This window comes from Scyliorhinus canicula, chromosome 2, assembly GCF_902713615.1.
Source record: "Scyliorhinus canicula chromosome 2, sScyCan1.1, whole genome shotgun sequence".
NCBI lineage: Eukaryota > Metazoa > Chordata > Chondrichthyes > Carcharhiniformes > Scyliorhinidae > Scyliorhinus > Scyliorhinus canicula.
In genome coordinates, this window is record NC_052147.1 from 62,711,654 (window position 1) to 62,731,266 (window position 19,613).

The 19,613-nt window shown below is 46.6% G+C and overlaps 1 protein-coding gene across 2 annotated transcripts in view; it reads left to right on the forward strand.

The window, feature by feature from the left end:
- Positions 1-926: 926 nt before the first annotated feature.
- actr10 (actin related protein 10) overlaps positions 927-19,613 on the forward strand; it is a 43,087-nt gene continuing 24,400 nt past the window's right edge. Inside the window, exons 1-2 of one of the 2 annotated variants that reach the window (XM_038779962.1) lie at positions 927-1,281; positions 7,921-7,993. In XM_038779962.1, coding sequence (XP_038635890.1) covers positions 1,205-1,281; positions 7,921-7,993 — 150 coding nt within the window. In that variant the 5' untranslated portion in view covers positions 927-1,204. The remainder of the gene's footprint in view (positions 1,282-7,920; positions 7,994-19,613) is intronic. The other variant, XM_038779969.1, reaches the window with a different exon arrangement.

The window sequence follows — 19,613 nt, forward strand, 5'->3', positions numbered from 1 at the left end:
GTGAGCTCCCCTTCTACCTTCTCGAACAAGGCGTAAGGCACCGGGCCCGCCCGGAAATAGCGCGGCGTGGCTCCTGGTTCGACTTGGATACGGGCTACGGCCCTTTGTATTTTCCCCAAACCGGGCTGCAATGCATGGAGCTACAGATGGAGGGAGACTCGTAGGAAGCATCTGCTGGGGAAGTCCTCTCTCATCCATTTTCTCTTTTTTTATAAATTTAGAGTGCCCAATTCATTTTTCCGATTAAGGGGCAATTTAGCATGGCCAACCCACCTACCCTGCACATCATTGGGTTGTGGGGGCAAAACACATGCGCAAACACAGGGAGAATGTGCAAATTCCACATGGACAGTTGTCCAGAGCCGGGATTGAACCTGGGACCTCGTGGCAGTGAAGCAGCAGGGCTAACCCACTGCACCACCATGCTACCCTCCATTTTCTCTTTTTATTTGTGAAACGGCAGGAGCTGGACTGGGTTTTAGCTCAAGACAGAACATTGCTCCTTTTAAATTCATACTAGAAATGTTTCTAAACAGAACATACTCATAACTTATTATCGCCGTGCAACTGATTAATTATATTCCCACAAGCAACTCACACTCATTCATCCCATAATATAAACTCCTAACTTCCACACGTTAACTCAGTGGCATAGACCACACACTTGACAGATCCACACCCAGCGCCCTGGACGCAATGCGGAGCCCCGCCCCGTTTCCTTTCGCCCTCTCCCAGTTCTCTCAGCCCCGCCCACTTCATTTAGCCCCGCCCCTGTTCGTTCAGCCCCCGTTCCCTCAGCCCCGCCCCAGTCCTCCTAGCTCCGCCTCGAGTCTTCTCGGCCCGCGTACGTGTACGTAGCCCCGCCCCTGCTCCATCTCGTCCTCCCCTAGTCCCGCCCCCAGTGCTTCGGCCCCGACAAGTCGAAGCTTCGGGCTTGCCACGGACTGCTGAGCCTAATCAAGTGCCTGACAAGTTGGTTGGCATTTTATCATTTTTTTGGGGCCCAATTACTCGACGGTCCACATTAACTAGAGATAAATCAGTAGAGCCGCGTTATGTTTGCTTCACAGAGAGGAAAAAAAAGTGCTTCACCGAAGCAGGCATCCTGAAGGCCCGACTGTGCAATGGATGATGTCTTCTGAAGGGTGTGGGTGGGGCTTGCGATCTAGCGCGAGCAGCGGAGGCTCAGCGCGCGAGGAGGAGGATGCCGCTCTTTGAGGGTCTGGGCACCGGCGGCGAGAAGACGGCGGTTGTCATCGACCTGGGAGCCGCCTACACTAAGTGAGTCGGGGGAAAGGGATGTGAGGGTCTGCTGGCAGAGTTGGATGGCGAGGGTCTAAGGAGGCTCCTGTGCAGCATTATCGCCGGCGGAGAGCTCTTCGGCCTGTACCTGTGCCTAGATAAATAAAAATCTGCTCAAGTGGAATTCGGAGTCGCTTTCAGATCCAGTGGTGCCCCAAACAGTTGATTAATCCTGGGTGAATCTGTCACGGTACTTCGCATCTGTCTTTATCAAGGAAGCAGATCTGTCCAGGTTATGGTGGAAATAATTCCGACAAGTTGATAAGGGGGGGATTAAGTTGAAAAGGGGGGCTTAAATTGATAAGAGGGGATTACATTGATAAGAAGGAGTAAAAGAGAGGTGTTGGATGCACTGTACTCAAATTTAATAAGGCACCATGGCTGGATGAGATGCATGTCAGAAAATTGAGAGAAGTGAGATGGAAATTGAGGTACGGGTTATTCTTTTCCAGCCTCGAGTGCAGAATGGCAAATTTTACACCCTTCTCAAAAAACGGTGTAAAGATAAGTGGGGGTAAACTTTAAGACAGAAATAGGTAGGTTCTTGCTTAATAAGGGGATCAGGGGTTATGGGGAGAAGGCAGAAGAATGGGGATGAGAAAATATCAGCCATGATTGAATGGCGGAGCAGACTCGATGGGCTGAGTGGCCTAATTCTGCACCTATGTCTTCTGGTCTAATGGTAGTAATCATCAGGACAAAATGGGAAAACAGTTTAATTAAGGGAAAGTTAGCACAGATTTGTCAGGGACAAATCTTAAATTTTAGAGAGGCTTGATTGGATTGGATTTGTTTATTGTCACGTGTACTGAGGTACAGTGAAAAGTATTTTTCTGTGTGCAGCTAAAAAGATCATTTAGTACATGAAAAGAAAATATGTAATAGGGCAACACAAGGTACACAATATAACTACATAAACATTGGCATCGGATGAAGCATACAAGGGTGTAGTATTAATGAGGCCAGTCCATAAGAGGGTCATTTAGGAGTCTGGTAACAGTGGGGAAGAAGCTGTTTTTGAATCTGTTAGTGCGTGTTCTCAGACTTTTGCACCTCCTGCCCAATGGAAAATGTTGAAAGAGTGAGTAAGCCAGGTGGGAGGGGTCTTTGATTGTGCTGCCTGCTTTCCCAAGGCAGTGGGAGGTGGGTTTGTGTGATGGATTGGGCTGTGTTCACGACTCTCTGAAGTTTCTTGCAGTCTTGGGCCGAGCAGTTGCCATACCAGGCTGAGATGCAGCCAGATAGGATGCTTTCTACGGTGCACCTGTAAAAGTTGGTAAGAGTCAATGTGGACATGCCAAATTTCCTTAGTTTCCTGAGGCCGTCTAGGTGCTGTTGTGCTTTCTTGGTGGTAGCGTCGACGTGGGTGGGCGAGAACGGAAGTTTGGTGATGTGCGTACCTAGGAATTTGAAGCTGTTAACCATCTTCACCTCGGCCCCGTTGATGCAGGCGGGTGTGTGAACAGTACTTTGCAACCTGTAATCAATGACCAGCTCTTTAGTTTTGCTGGCATTGAGAGGGAGATTGTTGTCTTTGCACCACTCGTTCTCTATCTCCCTCCTGTATTCTGACTCGTTGTTCGAGATCTGACCCACTTATGGTTGTGTCGTCAACAAACTTGTAGATAGAGTTGGAGCCAAATTATGCCATACAGTCATGTCTACAGGGCCGGCTCAAGGTACCGGCAACTCGTGCAGTCGCCCGGGGTGCCATGTGCTAGGGGGCGCCATCAAGGAGTGCGTGACCGGGTCCCGCGCATGCGCAGTTGGGCCGGTGCCAACCAGCGCATGCGCGGTGGCCGCCCTCCCTCAGGCCGTCCCGCACAAACATGGCGGATGGATCCAGACTCGCCGGTGGTCACTCCGCCCGCCCCCCCCCCCCCCCCCGGGCTCCGGTCCCCCCCACCCCCCCCCCCCCCTCCAGCTGCCCCTCCGCCCCCCCCCCCCCCCCCCCCCCCCCCCGGCCCCCCGGAAGGGCGCCGAAGTTCAGTTTGCCCAGGGCGCCAGCAACCCTAGGGCCGGCGCTGCATGTCTATAGGGAGTATAGTAGGGGGCTAAGTACGCAGCCTTGCGGGGCCCCAGTATTGAGGACTATTGTGGAGCAGGTGGTGTTGTTCATTCTTACTTATTGTGGCCTGTAGGTCAGAAAGTTGAGGATCCAGTTGCAGAGTGAGGAGCTAAGTCCTAGGTCTTGGAGCTTTGATTTGAGCTTGGCTGAGATTATGGTGTTGAAGGTGGAGCTGTAGTCAATAAATAGGATTCTGATGTGGGAGTCCTTGTTGTCAAGATGCTCTAGGGATGAGTGTAGGGCCGGGGAGATGGCGTCTGCGGTGGACCGGGTGCGGCGGAATGCAAATTGCAGTGGATTTAGGCGTCCTGAGAATATGGAGTTGATGTGCCTCATGACTTCTCAAAACACTTCATTACGATCAATGTCAGTGCCACCAGACAGTAGTCATTGAGGTACGTTGCTATTGAGGCACGATGAGGGTATTGCTATTGATGTGCTGTACTGTAAGTCCATGTACACCACATCAGCAGCATTACCCAGCCTCATTATGTATGCTTGAGAGCTCAGAAACTTATAAGAGGGTTAAATGAGTGTGTGTGTTTACACGGGTGGAGAAAGTTTGACTTTGCTTGACTGACGTATCTGTGATTCTGCAAAGTTACTTTTTCTGAGATCCACAGACCTGTGAACCTCAAGTCAGTGGTAGGGAAATTACTGGTTTGATCAGGGATCAGCAGCATGACTTTGTCAGAGGGAGGTCATGCCTAACAAATGTGATTGATTTTTTTTGAGGAGTGACCAGGGGTTGTAGATGAGGGTAGTGCAGTTGATGCAATTTATATAGATTTCAGCAAAACACTGTGGGGCAACAATTCACTGCTAGAGATACTACATTAAAGTATATTGTTGCTATGTTCATGCAACATTTCTACCATAGCTAATCAATTGCATGGGCACAGAGAGAACCACACATGGAAAAATATAGACTTAGTAGTCACATGGAAAATGGGATTTGATTAGTAAGAGCCAACATGGATTTTTAATGGAGATATCATGTTTAACTAACTTTTTTGAGGTGGTAACAGAAAGGGTCGATGAGAAGAATGTTGTTGATGTGGTGTGCATAGACTTGTGTCATAGAATCCCCACAGTGCAGAAGGAAGCAGTTCAGCCCATTGTGTCTGCGCCAACCCATTGAAAGGGCATTCTACCTAGGCCCATTCCCCCACCCTGTCCCTGTAACTCCACCTAACCTGCGCATCTTTGGACACAAAGGGACAATTTAGCATGGCCAATTCACCTAACCCGCACGTCTTTGGATTGTGGGAGAAAACCGGAGGAAACCCATGCAGATATGGGGAGAATGTGAAAACTCTGGGCAAAGTGTGCAAACTCCGCACAGACAGTCACCCAAGGCCGGAATTGAACCCGAGTCCCTGACACTGTGAGGCAGCAGCGCTAACAACTGTGACACCTACAAAGGCATTCAATTCAGTGCCACATAACAGATTTGTGAGAAAAATTATAGCTTGTGGAATAAAAGGAATACTCGCAACTTGGACACAAAATTGGATGAGTAATACGAAACAGAGTAATGGTCAATTAGTATTTTCATGGCTGAAGGAATTCACCAGGAGTCATGCTTTTTCTGATGTATATTGATGATCAAAATCTTGGTGTGCAATAACAAAACTTGGAAGCATTGTAAACTGTGAAGAAGAGCGTGTGGAACTTCAAAAGGACATAGACAAGTTGATGGAATGGCATATAGGTTTCAGGTGACATTAAATGCGGAAAAGTGAGGTAATGCATTTCGGTAGGAAAAACATGGACAGGCAATATAAAATAAGGGGTACAATAGGTGGTGCAGTGGTTAGCACTGTTGCCTCACGGCACTGAGGACCCGGGTTCAATCCCGGCCCCGGGTCACTATCAGTGTGGAGTTTGCACATTCTCCCCATGTCTGCGTGGGTCTCACCCCCACAACGCAAAGATATGCTGGATAGGTGGATTGGCCATGCTAAATTTGCCCAGAATTAGAAAAAAATAATTGGGTACTCTAAATTTATTTTTAAAACAATAAAATGAGGGGTACAATTCTTAAGGGCATATGTGCATTGAAGGTACCAGGACAGGTGGAGAGAGCAGTTAATAAAGCATAGTTTTTTGGGCTTTATTAGGAGCATAGAGTACAAGGGCAAGGAGGATATACTGAACTTATGCTAGTAAGACCTCTAGTTAGACCTCAGCTGGAGTATTGCGTATTTGGGCGGCACACTATAGGAAAGATGTGAACACATTCAAGAGTGTGCTGAAGAGGTTTACAATAATGGTTCCAGGAATAAGAAACTTCAGTTATAAATATAGATTGGAGAGGTTGGGACTGTTATCCTTGGGGAGAAGAAAGCTAAGAGGAGATTTGATTGAGGTGTTCAAAATCATGAGGGGGCTGGACAGAGTAGATAGGAAGAAACTGTCCACACTCGTAAAAGATTAAGAATGAGGGGGCACATATTTAAAGTGATTTGCAAAAGAAGCAAATACAATTTGAAGAAAAAACTTTTCACACGAGTGGCTCGGGCCTGGAATGCACTACCTGGAAGTGTGGTGGAGACAGATTCAATCAAAACATTCAAGGGGGCACCCAATGTTTATTTGATTAGAATCACTGTGCCAGGATACGGAGAAAATGGCATTTTCATAATGCTCATTTGGAGAGCCGTTGCAGATACTGTTATAGAACATAGAGTGCAGAAAGAGGCCATTCGGCCCTTCGAGTCTGCACCAACCCACTTAAGCCCTTACTTCCACCCTATCCCAATAACCCCTTCTAACCTTTTTGGACACTAAGGGCAATTTAGCATGGCCTATCCATCTAACCTGCACGTCTTTGGAGTGTGGAGGTAGCCCACGGCGACACGGGGAGAACGTGCAGACTCCGCATAGACAATGACCCAAGCCGGGACCCTGGTGCTATGAAGCCACAGTGCTAGCCAGTATGGGTATGATGTGCTACCGTGCTGGTATACGTGTGTTATTGTAAATGTGTGTAATGTCTCTAAATCGCTGGCTTTGAAAGCAGACCAAGCAGGCCAGCAGCACGGTTCGATTCCCGTAACAGCCTCCCCGAATAGGCGCCGGAATGTGGCGACTAGGGGCTTTTCACAGTAACTTCATTTGAAGCCTACTCGTGACAATAAGCGATTTTCATTTCATTTAATTTCATTTAAGAGCCGAGTCACATGACATGTGACATCATTGGCTACTTTGTAGGCTTTTGTCCGTAGTCCAGTATTAGCCTTTGTGCATTGAAGACCTATTTAATGTACCTCTATTAATGTTGCATTCAACCCATGTGCATCTACACTCTATTTCTTTTGTACTTTTAGTATAAAGAAATAAAAATAAAACTGGTGACAAGGAACAAATCTTTTCAGAAGAAAGAGAAATTTCAATGATAAATGTAAAATAGTTGAGCTGCTTCAACAGATCAATTAAGCAACAGATTAGCAGGAGGTCAGAAAGCGCACCTGGCATAGGAACCAGTAAGGTTTATGGGGCAAAAATTCAAAAGAAGAGCCCACACTGATTTTAACCGGGCAATCTGAGGAGTTATGAAAATGAAAATCGCTTATTGTCACGAGTAGGCTTCAATTAAGTTCCTGTGAAAAGCCCCTCGTCGCCACATTCCGGCGCCTGTCCGGGGAGGCTGGTATGGGAGCTGGCTGCAGAGCTTGCCACATGCAGTACAGTAGAGTGTGGCAGAGAACAAAAGATTCTGTTTTGAAAGCTGTTACAAATTAGAAATTCAACTTTATTTTACTGGACCAGTAATTTAAGGGAAGTTAATTGGGCGACATGCTTATTTACTCTGTTCACAACCGAACTTGAGCAGGTGCTCAAATCCTGATGTATTCTACTCTGTTGTGTGGTCTTTTCCAAAGTATCCAAAGCATATTCAAGTTGGGAGGTGCACAAACATTCTTTTGAACATCTTTGTTAAAAGACATGCTGGACCCAATTTACTATCAGGCCTTAATCACTAAATCCAAATTTTCACTACAGCCTGCATTGAGGATAGAGATGGAAAAACAATTAATAGGCAAACTTTTATTCAAGGAATATTTGCTAGACTGTTCTATAAGTTCCACAGAAAAAAATAAATAAGGATTCTCCTTTTACTTTTCTGATTGCTGAGTAGTTTTATCCCGTGGGCAGCTGGCTGTACAGATTAGGAAGATGTCTGATTCAGTCTCTGGCTTGCACTGACTTCATTGACCTCAACAAGGTCAAGTTGGCACCTTCTGCAGTGGATAATCCCTCTGGTTCCCACATATCGTCACGAACCAGAATCTTCAATTTGTTTAGCCGTAGAAAATTGAATGGAGCCAGGCTGTCAGTTCCTGCAGGCAAACATTAGCAGAGGGAAAAAAACTAGCATGATGGAAAAGTAATCCAGTATTAAAAACCTCTGCCAAAAGAGTAACTAGATGCTTATTTTCTGTCAATTGATCTGTTTCTGGACAATTGCGTGTTCAGAATAGCTATTAATGTAGGTGTGAGATTTCATAATATCTGGTACATTGAATATTTCTTTCAATTTCTAGGTGTGGTTTTGCTGGAGAAACTGGACCAAGGTGCATCATCCCTAGTGAAATTAAGAAGCTTGGTGTCGCACAAGTAAGCTTTTTTTGCCTGCACTTCAAAAAGTACTTTGAGTAAAGTGCTTAGAGACAATTGGAGATGTGATAAGGTGCTCTGTTAATGCAAAACTTCTATTTGCTCTTCTGCAGTGGGCTTTGGTCAGGTATTTATAATGGAATAAAAGCAAAATACTGCGTTACTGGAAATCTGTCAGACTTGCTGAGCTTTTGCAGCATTTTCTGTTTTTATAGGGCAGCACGGTAGCATTGTGGATAGCACAATCGCTTCACAGCTCCAGGGTCCCAGGTTCGATTCTGGCTTGGGTCACTGTCTGTGCAGAGTCTGCACGCCCTCCCCGTGTGTGCGTGGGTTTCCTCCGGGTGCTCCGGTTTCTTCCCACAGTCCAAAGATGTGCAGGTTAGGTGGATTGGCCATGATAAATTGCCCTTAGTATCCAAAATTGCCCTTAGTGTTGGGTGGGGTTACTGGGTTATGGGGATAGGGTGGAGTTGTTGACCTTGGGTAGGGTGCTCTTTCCAAGAGCCGGTGCAGACTCGATGGGCTGAATGGCCTCCTTCTGCACTGTAAATTCTATGATTCAATAATGGCATTCTGACATCACTGCAAAGCAGCTTTCAGTTCATGGTGTAATCCCAATTGACTTCGGAACATAGGAGCATCATATTTTTCAGGCATGTCGTCTGATAGGCTTTGGACCTTGATGTTATAAGATATAGAAGCGGAATTAAGCTATTCAGCCCATTGATGACTGATATGTTTCTCATCCCCATCCTCCTGCTTTATCCCCATAACCCCTGATCCCTTATTAATCAAGAACCTATCTATCTCTGACTTGACCTCAACAGCCGTCAGCGGCAATGAGTTCCACAGATTCACCATCCTCTGGCTGAAGAGCATAGAACATACAGTGACAGTGCAGAAGGAGGCCATTTGGCCCATCGTGTCTGCACCGACCCACTTAAGTCCTCACTTCCACCCTATCCCCATAACCCAATAACCCCTCCTAACCTTTTTGGTCACTGAGGGCAATTTATCGTGGCCAATCCGACTAACCTGCACGTCTTTGGACTGTGGGAGGAAACTGGAGCACCCGGAGGAAACTCACGCAGACACGGGGAAAAATGCAGACTCCACACAGTTCCTCCTCATCACTGTTTTAAAGGGTCGTCCCTTCGGCCTGAGGCTGTGCCCTCGGGTTCTGGTTTCTCTTCTTAGTGGAAACATCCTCTCCACTTTCACTCTATCTGGGCCTCTCAGTATTCTGTAGGTTTCAGTGACATTTCCCCCCTCATCCATCTAAACTCTATTGAGTACAGACCCAGAGTCCTCAACCCCTCCTCATATGACAAGTCCCTCATTCCGGGAATCATTCTTGTGCACCTCCTCTGGACCCTTTCCAAGGCCAGCACAGCCTTGGATACGGGACCCAAAACTGGTCACGGTATTCCAGATGGGCTCTGACCAGAGCCTTATACAGCCTCAACAGTACACCCCTGCTCTTGTATTCTAGCCCTCTCGACATGAATGCCAACATTACATTTGCCTTCCTAACTGTCCATTGAACCTGCATGTTAACCTTAAGAAATCGTGAACTGCGACTCCTAAGTCCGTTTGTGCTCCAGATTTCCAAAGCCTTTTCCCATTTAGAAAATAGTCTGTGACTTTATTCTTCCTACCAAAGTGCAAAACCTCACACTTTTCCACATCGTATTCCATCTGCCACTTCTTTGCCCACTTTCGTAGCCTGTCCAGGTCCTTCTGCAGCCTCCCTGCGTCCTCAACCTGCCCCTCCACATATCTTTGTATCATCTGCAAACTTAGCAACAATGCCTTCAGTTCCTTCTTCCAGATCTTTAATGTATATTGTGAATAACTGTGGTCCCAACACTGACCCCTGCTGAACACCACTGGTCACCGGCTGCCATCCTGAACAGGACCCCTTTATGCCCACTTTCTTCCTTCTGCCAGTCAGCCAATCCATGCCAATATCTTGCCTCTAATACCAAGGGCTCGTATTAAGCAGCCTCCCTGTACAGCACCTTGTCAAAGGCCTTCTAGAAATCCAAATAGATCATATCCACTGGTTCTCTTTTGTCTAACTTACTCGTTACCACCTCAAGGAATTCTAACAGATTTGTCAGGCATGACCTCCCCTTGACGAATCGTGCTGACTCTGTCCCATTTTACCACCCATTTCTAAGTACTCCGCAATCTCATCCTTAATAGTAGACTCTAAAATCTTAGCAGCAACCAAAATCAGGCTAACCGGCGTATAATTTCCTGTCTTCTGCTTACCTCCCTTCTTAAACAGGGGTGTTACATTAGCCATTTTTCAATTGTGGTCACTACCCACTAAAGATTTCTTCACCTTGTTCCCTAATCAAATCTGCCTCATTACACATCACCAAATCTAGAATTGCTTGTTCCCTAGTGAGCCGGACCACAAGCTGCTCCAAAAAACCATCTCGTAGACATTCCACAAATTCATTTTCTTGGGTTCCACTACCAACCTGATTTTCCCAGTCCAGCTGCATGATTATTGTAATATTGTCTTTCTTGTATACCTTTTCTATCTCCTGATTTATTTTCTGCCCCACATCCTGACTACTGCTAGGAGGCCTGTACACATCAGGGTCTTTTTTCCTTTGTGATTCCTCAACTCTACAGATTCTACACCTTCCATTTGTGATTCCTCAACTCTACAGATTCTACACCTTCCAGCCCTATATCGCTTCTTGCTATCAATTGAAGTTCATTTCTTACAAACAATGCAACCCTGCCCATCTGCCTGTCCTTTCACTAGGAAACATACCCTTGGATATTTAGATCTGAGCCTGATACCCTTGTAGCCAATCTACAGTCCTATTTATGCCATTCGCCAGGACTCTAGTCCCAGCTTGATTCATTTGAAGACCATCCCATTAGAACAGCTCCCTCCTTCCTCAGTACTGGTGCCAATGTCCCATGAATTAAAACCCATTTCTCCCACACTAATCTTTGGGCTACTCATTTATCTCTTTAATCTTATTGATACTGTGCGAATAGCTTTTGGCTCAAATTGTAATCCAGAGATTATTACCTTTTTTGGTTCTGCTGCAAGGAATATAGCTGGCACGTTATCTGGCTGAGTTTAAAAACTATTTAGGTGGTCTGGGAGAGCTACAGATGTTTTATACAATTAAATCTTTTGAGAGGCAGATTGTCCTGCCTGTGATTTTTAAATAATAAAATATTTGGTGGTTGATAATGCAGCTTTTTCATTGTCAGTGTATGCCCTAAAACTTAGCACAACCTTTACAAAATGGTTTTTGCAGCTATCCATCGTTTGTGTCTAAGGAGGTGATGGTTTAGCACAGTGGGCTAAACAGCTGGCTTGTAATGCATAACAAGGCCAGCAGCGTGGGTTCAATTGCCGAACAGGCGCAGCAGTGTGGCGACTAGTGGCTTTTCACAGTAACTTCATTGAAGCCTACTTGTGACAATAAGCGATTATTATTATTATTGTTATTATTATTATGTTGTTGTTGCATGAATTACTAACCTTGCTAAGGTTTAGAATGTTAAAACTTAACACATCCATTACCATAATTGGCATCCCTTCCAAAAACACTCCCTCCACCATCAATGCACGGTAGCAGCAGGATGTATCATCTTAAGTTGCACTGCAGGAACTCACCAAGCCTCCTTAAGCAGCACCCTCTAAACCTAAAACCAGTACTATCTAGAAGGACAAGGTCAGCAGACACATGGGAATACCACCAGCTAGAGGTTCCCCTCCAAACCACTCTCCACCCTGACTTGGAAATATATTCCTACACTGTCGCTGGGTCAAAATCCTGAAACTACTTCTTCTGTAACAGTACTGTGGGTGTACCTACACCACATGAATTGCAGCAGTTCAAGAAGGCAGCTCATTACCACCTTCTCAAGGGCAGTTGGGGATGGGCAATAAATGCTGGCCTAACCAGCAAAACCCACATCCCGTGAATGAATTTATAAAAATTAAGATTGTCAATTAATTTAAAATGTCGATAATATTGGTTCATAAGTAACATGGTGCACTTAATATTTTAGTTTATTTCTTAATATGATGGATTTTGTTCACAGAATGTGGGGTCTCCGGCAAGGACAACATTACTTACCTTTCCAGTTACCCAGTGAGCCACCACCTTCGACAGGCGCAGTCCATGTTCTGAAGGCATTATCAAAGTGCTGTTAGATGGAAAGTTCCTGGATTAAGGCCACCTCTGAACATTTCCTTGAATTTCTCTTAAACTACAACTCCTTTTCACGACCTTGACCCTAATTACTTCTTTGTCTGCCTCTAGAGCAAAGGAACTAGCCCCCAATTCACTTACAACATTACATTTAAAATCCCAACTCTCTAGCCTTTCACCCTCCTCATCACATTTTTGCAGCTATTAATTTGCTCAGTTATAACCTCTACTCCACCGTTGCCCTCATCTCCACTAACTCTGCCTTACTTAGACCGTTCACCCAGTATCTTTTAGGGGCTGTAGGCATCGCTGGTTATGCCAGCATTTATTGCCCATCCCTAGTTGCCCTTCAGGTGGTGAGTTGCCTTCTTGAACCGCTGCAGTCCTTGAGGTGGAGGTATGCACACTATGCTATTGGGGAGGGAGTTCAGAATTTTGCCCCAGCGACAGTGAAGGAACGGAGATATATTTCCAAGTTAGGGTGGTGAGTGACTTGGAGGGGAACCTCCAGGTGGTGGGGTTCCCAGGTATCTGCTGCTCTTGTCCATCTAGATGGTAGTGGTCATGGGTTTGGAAGATACTGTCAAAGGAACCTTGGTGAGTTACTGCAGTGCATCTTGTAGATGGTGCACACGGCTGCCACCGTTCGTCAGTGGTGGAGGGTTTGAATGTTTGTGGAAGGAGGAGCAATCAAGCGGGCTGCTTTGTCCTGGATGATCGAGCTTCCTGAGTGTTGGAGCTGCACTCATCCAGGCGAGTGGAGAGTATTCCATTACACTCCTGACTTGTGCCTTGTAGATGGTGGACACGTTTTGGGGGGGTCAGGAGGTGAGTTACTCACCTTAGGATTTCTAGCCTTTGACCTGCCCTGGTAGCCACAGTATTGATGTGGCTAGTCCAGTGTAGTTTCTGATCAATGGTAACCCCCCCAGAATGTTGATTGTGGGGGATAATGCCATTGAATGTCAAGGGGTGATAGTTAGATCCTCTCTTGTAGGAGATGGTCATTGCCTGGCACTTGTGCGGCTCGAATGTAACTTGGTACTTGACAGTCCAAGCCTGGATATTGTCCAGTTCTTGCTGCATTTGGACATGGACTGCCTCATTATCTGAGAAGTTGCAAATGGTGCTGAACTTGTGCAGTAGTTTGCAAACATCCCCACTTCTGATCTTATGATGGAATGTAGGTCATTGATGAAGCAGCTGAAGATGGTTGGGCCTAGTATGGCCTTATCGCCACTTTATGTCAAGGGATGTTGAATAGATATGGTGGACAACTTCTTTAGCCATTCACTGTTCGATCTGGCTGGACCACATAAAGTACTCTTGGGTCCTGTTGTCATCTGTCAAAAATGTTTGCACTTCTATGATGAATGTGAAGATGACCTCTAACTTTCTTTTTCTACTGTGTGCCAACTTAGAAACATAAAACCATAGAATTCCTACAATGCAGAAGGAGGCCATTCAGCCCATTGAGTCTGCACGTCCCTCTGAAAGAACGACCTGCATATCCACACCCCATAACCCCACCTACCTCACATCTTTGGACACTAAGGGGCAATTTAGCATGGCCAATCCACCTAACCTGCGCATCTTTGGACTGTGGGAGGAAACCAGAGTACCTGGAGGAAACCCATGGAGGTAAGAGGACAAACTGTCCACACAGACAGTTACCGAAGGCCGGAATTGAACCCAAGTCTCTGGCATTGAGGCAGCAGTGCTAACCACTATCACAGTGCAGCGCCCACCTCTCCCCTGTCTCTTTTGCCATCATCTACAACAATAATTGCGAGGATATCTACCACTTGCTCCCTCAATCCTATTTTCACAAAACTGCTGACTATTCAACCACTCCTCCCAAATCCGTGTCCATATTTCCCATAACTCTTTCTTTTTTTAACCCCATCAATTACGGTTCCTTTGTCATAGTATTGAAATGGCTCTTATAAAAGTCACCATTGATATAATTTTTAACTGTGACACAGGTAAACTTCCTTCCTTGTTCTTCTCAACCTGACTACAATCTATGGCACAGTTAACCACACCTCCTCCAACGCCTCTCCACTACCAGCTGAGTGAGACTGCCCTCCACTCATTCCACTAACAGCTATCTAACTGTATTCAGAGAATCACCCGCAATGGATTTCTCTTCCTGCCCCTGCGTTGTTCCTTGAGTGTCACCCAAGAATATATTTTTGTCCCCCTTCCTATTTCTTCTCTTCATGCTGCCCCTTGGCATCGGTTTGTGCATTGGGGACACCCAGATTTCCCTCCCCACCATCCCTCTCTACTCATCTACTGTCTCTCAATCATCACACTGATTCTACTGAATGAGCAAAATTGTTCGCCAATTAAATATTTGGAAGACCAAAGCCATTGTCTTGGGCCCATGCTACAGGCTCCATTTCATTGCCATCCCTCTCCCTGTCAGCTGTCTGAGGTGGAACCGACTTCAGATCACATATCTGTGCCATCATTAAGGCTGCTTACAATATTTCCACCTCTGCAACATTGCCTGAATCCTCCCCTGTCTCAGCTCATCTGCAGTTGAAGCTCTCATGCTTTTGTTACCTCTAGATGAACTATTTCAACACACTTCTTTATTTTAAAATCTTTTTATTGGCATTTCTCATATTTATAAACAGTTGTGTATATTTACATTGCTTTCGGCTACATTTTTCTTTTGTTTTCAGGGAAGGGGGGGTAGACCTCACCCCTTCCTCTTCTCTCAAGCTTTCTCTACCTACCTTCCGGTGTCTTCCCCCCTCCCCCTTTTTAATCTTAGCTTACTCCTCGTTGCTGGCCTCAAACAGGTTTTGGAACAGGCCGACAACTGCCCCCAAGTATCCAGGAAGCCATCTCCGACCCTTGGATGGAGAAATTCTGAGAAGTCAGCGAACCAGTCTGCAGCCGTGGGTGGTGCTGCTGATCGCCAGCTGAGCAGGATTCGCCGAAGTGTGATTAGGGAAGCAAAAGCAAGGGAATTAGCCCCCTTCACCATGTGGAGCTCTGGCTGCTCTGATACCCCAAAGATTGCCACTATCGGGCATGGCTTCACCCTCATCCCCACAACCTTGGACATTGCCTCGGAGAAGGCTGTCCAGAAGCCAGAAAGTTTGGGAAAAGCCCAGAACATGTGGGTGTAGTTGGCCGTGCCCCTCTGGCACCGTTCACATTTATCCTCCACCTCCGGGACGAACCTGCACATTCGGGTTTAAGCTGCATTAGTCTGAGCCTTGCGCAGGAGGAGGTGGAGTTAGCCTTGCTCAGTGCTTTGCACAGTATAATTGGGCCTGCGTTAGCGTGGGGGGCAGGGTGCCCCTTGTCAGTGAGTCGACGAACATGTCCCTTAGGTGTGCGGCCAGGACTGGGTGCAAATTATTTGTAGAAGTCCGCCGGGAACCCATCAGGTCCAGGTGCCTTCCCTGCCTGCATGGAGCTGATGCTCTCCATGATTTCACTCGGGTCTGTTGGTGCTTCCAGCTCCCCTCAGCTGTCTGTTCTCTCTCTCTTCCCCCTTCTCCCCCCCCCCCCCCCCCCCCCCCCCCAAGGAACTGTTTCATCCCTGCGTCCCCATTGGGGGGGCTAGAAGGTGTACTGTCCCCAATAAGGTCTCAGATGCCCGATTGACCTCCTTTAGTTCTGTTACCAGTCTGCCTCTGCTCTCCTTTACCTGTGCTATTTCCTTCTTTGGCTGCCTGCTTTCTCAGCTAGTGAGCCAGTAGGTGACCATCTTTGTCTCCGTGCTCGTAGAAGGTCCCCCGTGTCTGGCGGAGTTGGTACACTGCTTTCCTAGTGGACAGCAGGTTAAAGTCCGTTTGCAGCTTTTTTCTCTCCGCCAGCAGCTCTACAGTCGGGGCCTCGGAGTATTTTCTGTCGACTTTCAGAATGGAGTCCACCAGTTATTGCCTGGCCACCCTCTTTTCCCTATCTCTGCTTGCCTTGTAGGCTATGATCTCTCCTCTAATCACTGCCTTCAGAGCCTCCCAGAACTTGGAAGGTGAGACCTACCCGTTTTGGTTGTTACTAACGTAGTCGCGATGTTTTTTGGCAGAAGGCCTTGTTGGCCAGGAGGTCCGTGTCCAGCCTCCATGTGGGATGCTGGGCCCGGCCTGTCTCCAATCTCACATCCATAGATTGTGGAGCGTGGTTGGAGATAACGATCGCGGAGTATTCCGTTCCCGTGATCCCTGGAAGCACCAAGTTCTTTTTGTTCTTAGAATTTTCTGTTATTGTTTTCTTTTTTGTGAAAATTTGAATAAATTTTTTTTTAAAAAGTATGAGAATTCCTTTTCTCCTGGGTGCAGGAACCTCCATGGGTCCACCGGCCCCATCTGTTCCATGAAAACTCCTAGTTCCCGAGCCATGCCAGTCTTTTTCCCCGTTCTGGGGTTTGATTAGTCGGTCAGTGGGACCTGCACGCAGTTAAAGTCGTCCCCCCATAATCAGTCGGTGTGTGTCAAGATCAGGGATTTCCGCCGTGGTCTTCTTTATGAATTCTGTGTTGTCCCAGTTGGGAGCGTACACATTTACCAATGTGACCAGTGCCCCTTCCAGGTCACTGCTGGCCATGATGTACCGTCCCCCTGGGTCTGCAACTGTCTTGGTTTCTGTAAACCTCATCCTCTTGCTAATTAATATTGCTACCCCCCTTGCCCTCGTCCCGTAGCATGAGTGGTACGTCTGTCCCATCAAGCCCTTCCTCATCAGTTGTCTATCCTTCTCCCTCAGGTGCGTCTCTTGTAGGTAGATTATGTTTGCTTTTAGGCTTCCTTGGTTGGCAAAGACTCTGGATCTTTTCACTGGGCCGTTGAGTCCCCTTACATTCCAGGTAACAATCCTGGTGGGGGCTTTCTGACCCCCTGGTCCTGCGGGATCACCCAAACTTAGCTGGTGTACGCACCCCTGCACTCCAGGGTTTCCCTTTGTTAGGCAGCTGTCCAAAATGGCCACGGTCGCTGCTCTCACCATGAGGTCGGGCCCCAGCACTCCGGGGTTTCCCTTTGTCCAGGGGCCACCCAACATGGCCGCCAGCTATGTGTACGCCACATGGGTGTGCCCCTGCACTCCGGGGTCTCCCTGAAGCCCTGAAGCCCCCCCCCCCCCCCCCCCCCCCCCCCACCTCCCCGAGTGGCTGTTTGCGGCTTCAACACACTTCGAACCTCCCTCGTTCTACACTCTGTAAAGTTGAGGTCATCTAAAACATTGCTGTCCATGTCCTTATTCACACATCACCCTGTGCTCACTACATTAGCACCTGATTAAACAATGCATTGATTTTTAAATTTCTCATCCTTATTGTCAAATTCCCCCATGACTTTGCTCCCCTCTATGGGTAGCACGGTGGTTAGCACTGTTGCTTCGCAGCAACAGAGTCCCGGGTTCGATTCCCAGCTGGGGTCACTGTCTGTGCAGAGTCTGCACGTTTTCCCCGTGTCTGCGTAGGTTTCCTCCAGGTGCTCCGATTTCCTCCCACAAGTCTCGAAAGATGTGATTTTAGGTGAATTGGACATTCTAAATTCTCCCTCCGTGTTCCTGAATAGGCGCCCTAGTGTGGCAACTAGGGGATTTTCACAGTAACTTCATTAGTGTTAATGTTGGCCTACTTGTGACATTAAGAAAGACTATTATCTCTCTAACCTGCCACAATCACCACAAACCTCAACTAATTCTGAGCTCTTGAGCATTCTCCATTTCAATTGCACCTCCATTGTTGGCTGTGCCTTCAGTTGCATGGAGCTAAGCTCTAGAATTCCTTTCCTGAACCTCTCATCTCTCTTCCTGTCTTTCCTTCTTTAAGATGCTCCTTTAGTCTTACTTCTTTGACTAAGCTGTTGATTATCTCCCTAATATCTCCTTAAGTGGCTTAGTGCAAATTCTACTTTATAATGCTCACGAAATGTACCTTAGAACGTTTTTTTTGAACGTTTTACAATGTCAAAGGCACTGTATAAACACATGTTTCTGTTATGTTGACCCTGCTAAGATGAATTGATGGCAATACATATCCAAGTCTGGGTGAGGTGTAACTTGAAGGTGGTAGTGTTCTAATGTATTTGCTTCCCTTGTTCATCTGGATCGCAGAGTTTACAGGTTGGGAGGTGCAGTCAAAGGGGCTTTGATGAGTTGCCTCAATGCACCTTGTAGATTGCCAATCTGCACCAATGCAGCCTTGTTGAACTTGTGGTGGAGGGAATGAATGTTTATGGTGATGAATGGGGTTCTGATCAAGCACTGCTTTGTCCTGGATAGTGTTGAGCTTTGAGTGGTATTGGAGATGCATCCATTCTGGGACATGGGGAATATTCTCCACACACTAACTTGTGCATCGTCAGGGCAGGTTTGGGCGAGTCGAGAGTTAAGTTAGTTGCTGCACAATTCCCAGCCTCTGACCTCTTTAAACCATTTTATTTATGTAGTCCTGGTAGGTTTTTGGACAGTGGTAATCCTCAGGCTATTGATGGTGGAGAATCTGACAATGGTAACACCCTTGATTTTCAATGGGAAGCTGCTAAACACACTGTTGGTTGAGATGGTGATTGTCTGGCTTTAATGCCATGAATGTTACTTGCAATTTTATCAGCACAAGCATGGATGTTGTCCAGGTATTGCTTTGTATGGACACAGACTGCTTCATTATCTGAGGAGCTGCAAATGGAACTGAACACGGTGCGATTTTCAATAAACATCCCACTTCTGATCTTATGGGGGACGGTATTTGACGAAACAGCTAAAGGTGGCGGGTCCTCAGTCATTATCGGGGCTGGTTTAGGACAGTGGGCTAAACAGCTGGCTTGTAATGCAGAACAAGGCCAGCGGCACGGATTCAATTGCCGTACCGGTCTCCCCGAACAGGCGCCGGGAATGTGGCGACTAGGGGCTTTTCACAGTAATTTCATTGAAGCCTGCTTGTGACAATAAGTGATTATTATTATTATCCTGAGGAACTCCAATGACAATATCCGTGGGCTGAGATGATTGGTCTCTTAATTACCACAATTTTCATTTTGACTAGGTGAAAGTTCCCCCCTGACCTCCATTGATTTTAATTTTACCAGGTGCTATACTTGTCCTATTGCTTCTGAAATTCAGTGTTTTGTGTGCTCATTTTGACGAAGGCTGAGTGAGGTCTGGATTCTCGCAGTCTTGGCTGGCAAATTATTTAGCCTGTGTGACGAGGAACTTTCACACTCTTAATATTTAATTTTACTCTAGGTGGGTTTTGAACAGAAATTGCAACAGGATCCTGTCTTTTTCCCAGGTTTGGCATTTTGCTGAAGTTATAGTTCATAAGGCATTAACCCGACTATTATGAGACAGCCTGCCAAGGGGACCTTGTGTTTCTCCTTGGAATCCAGCTGGAACACAAGTCAAGATTCACACTGCAAAACCAAAAATTACTTCAATTGATATAGCCG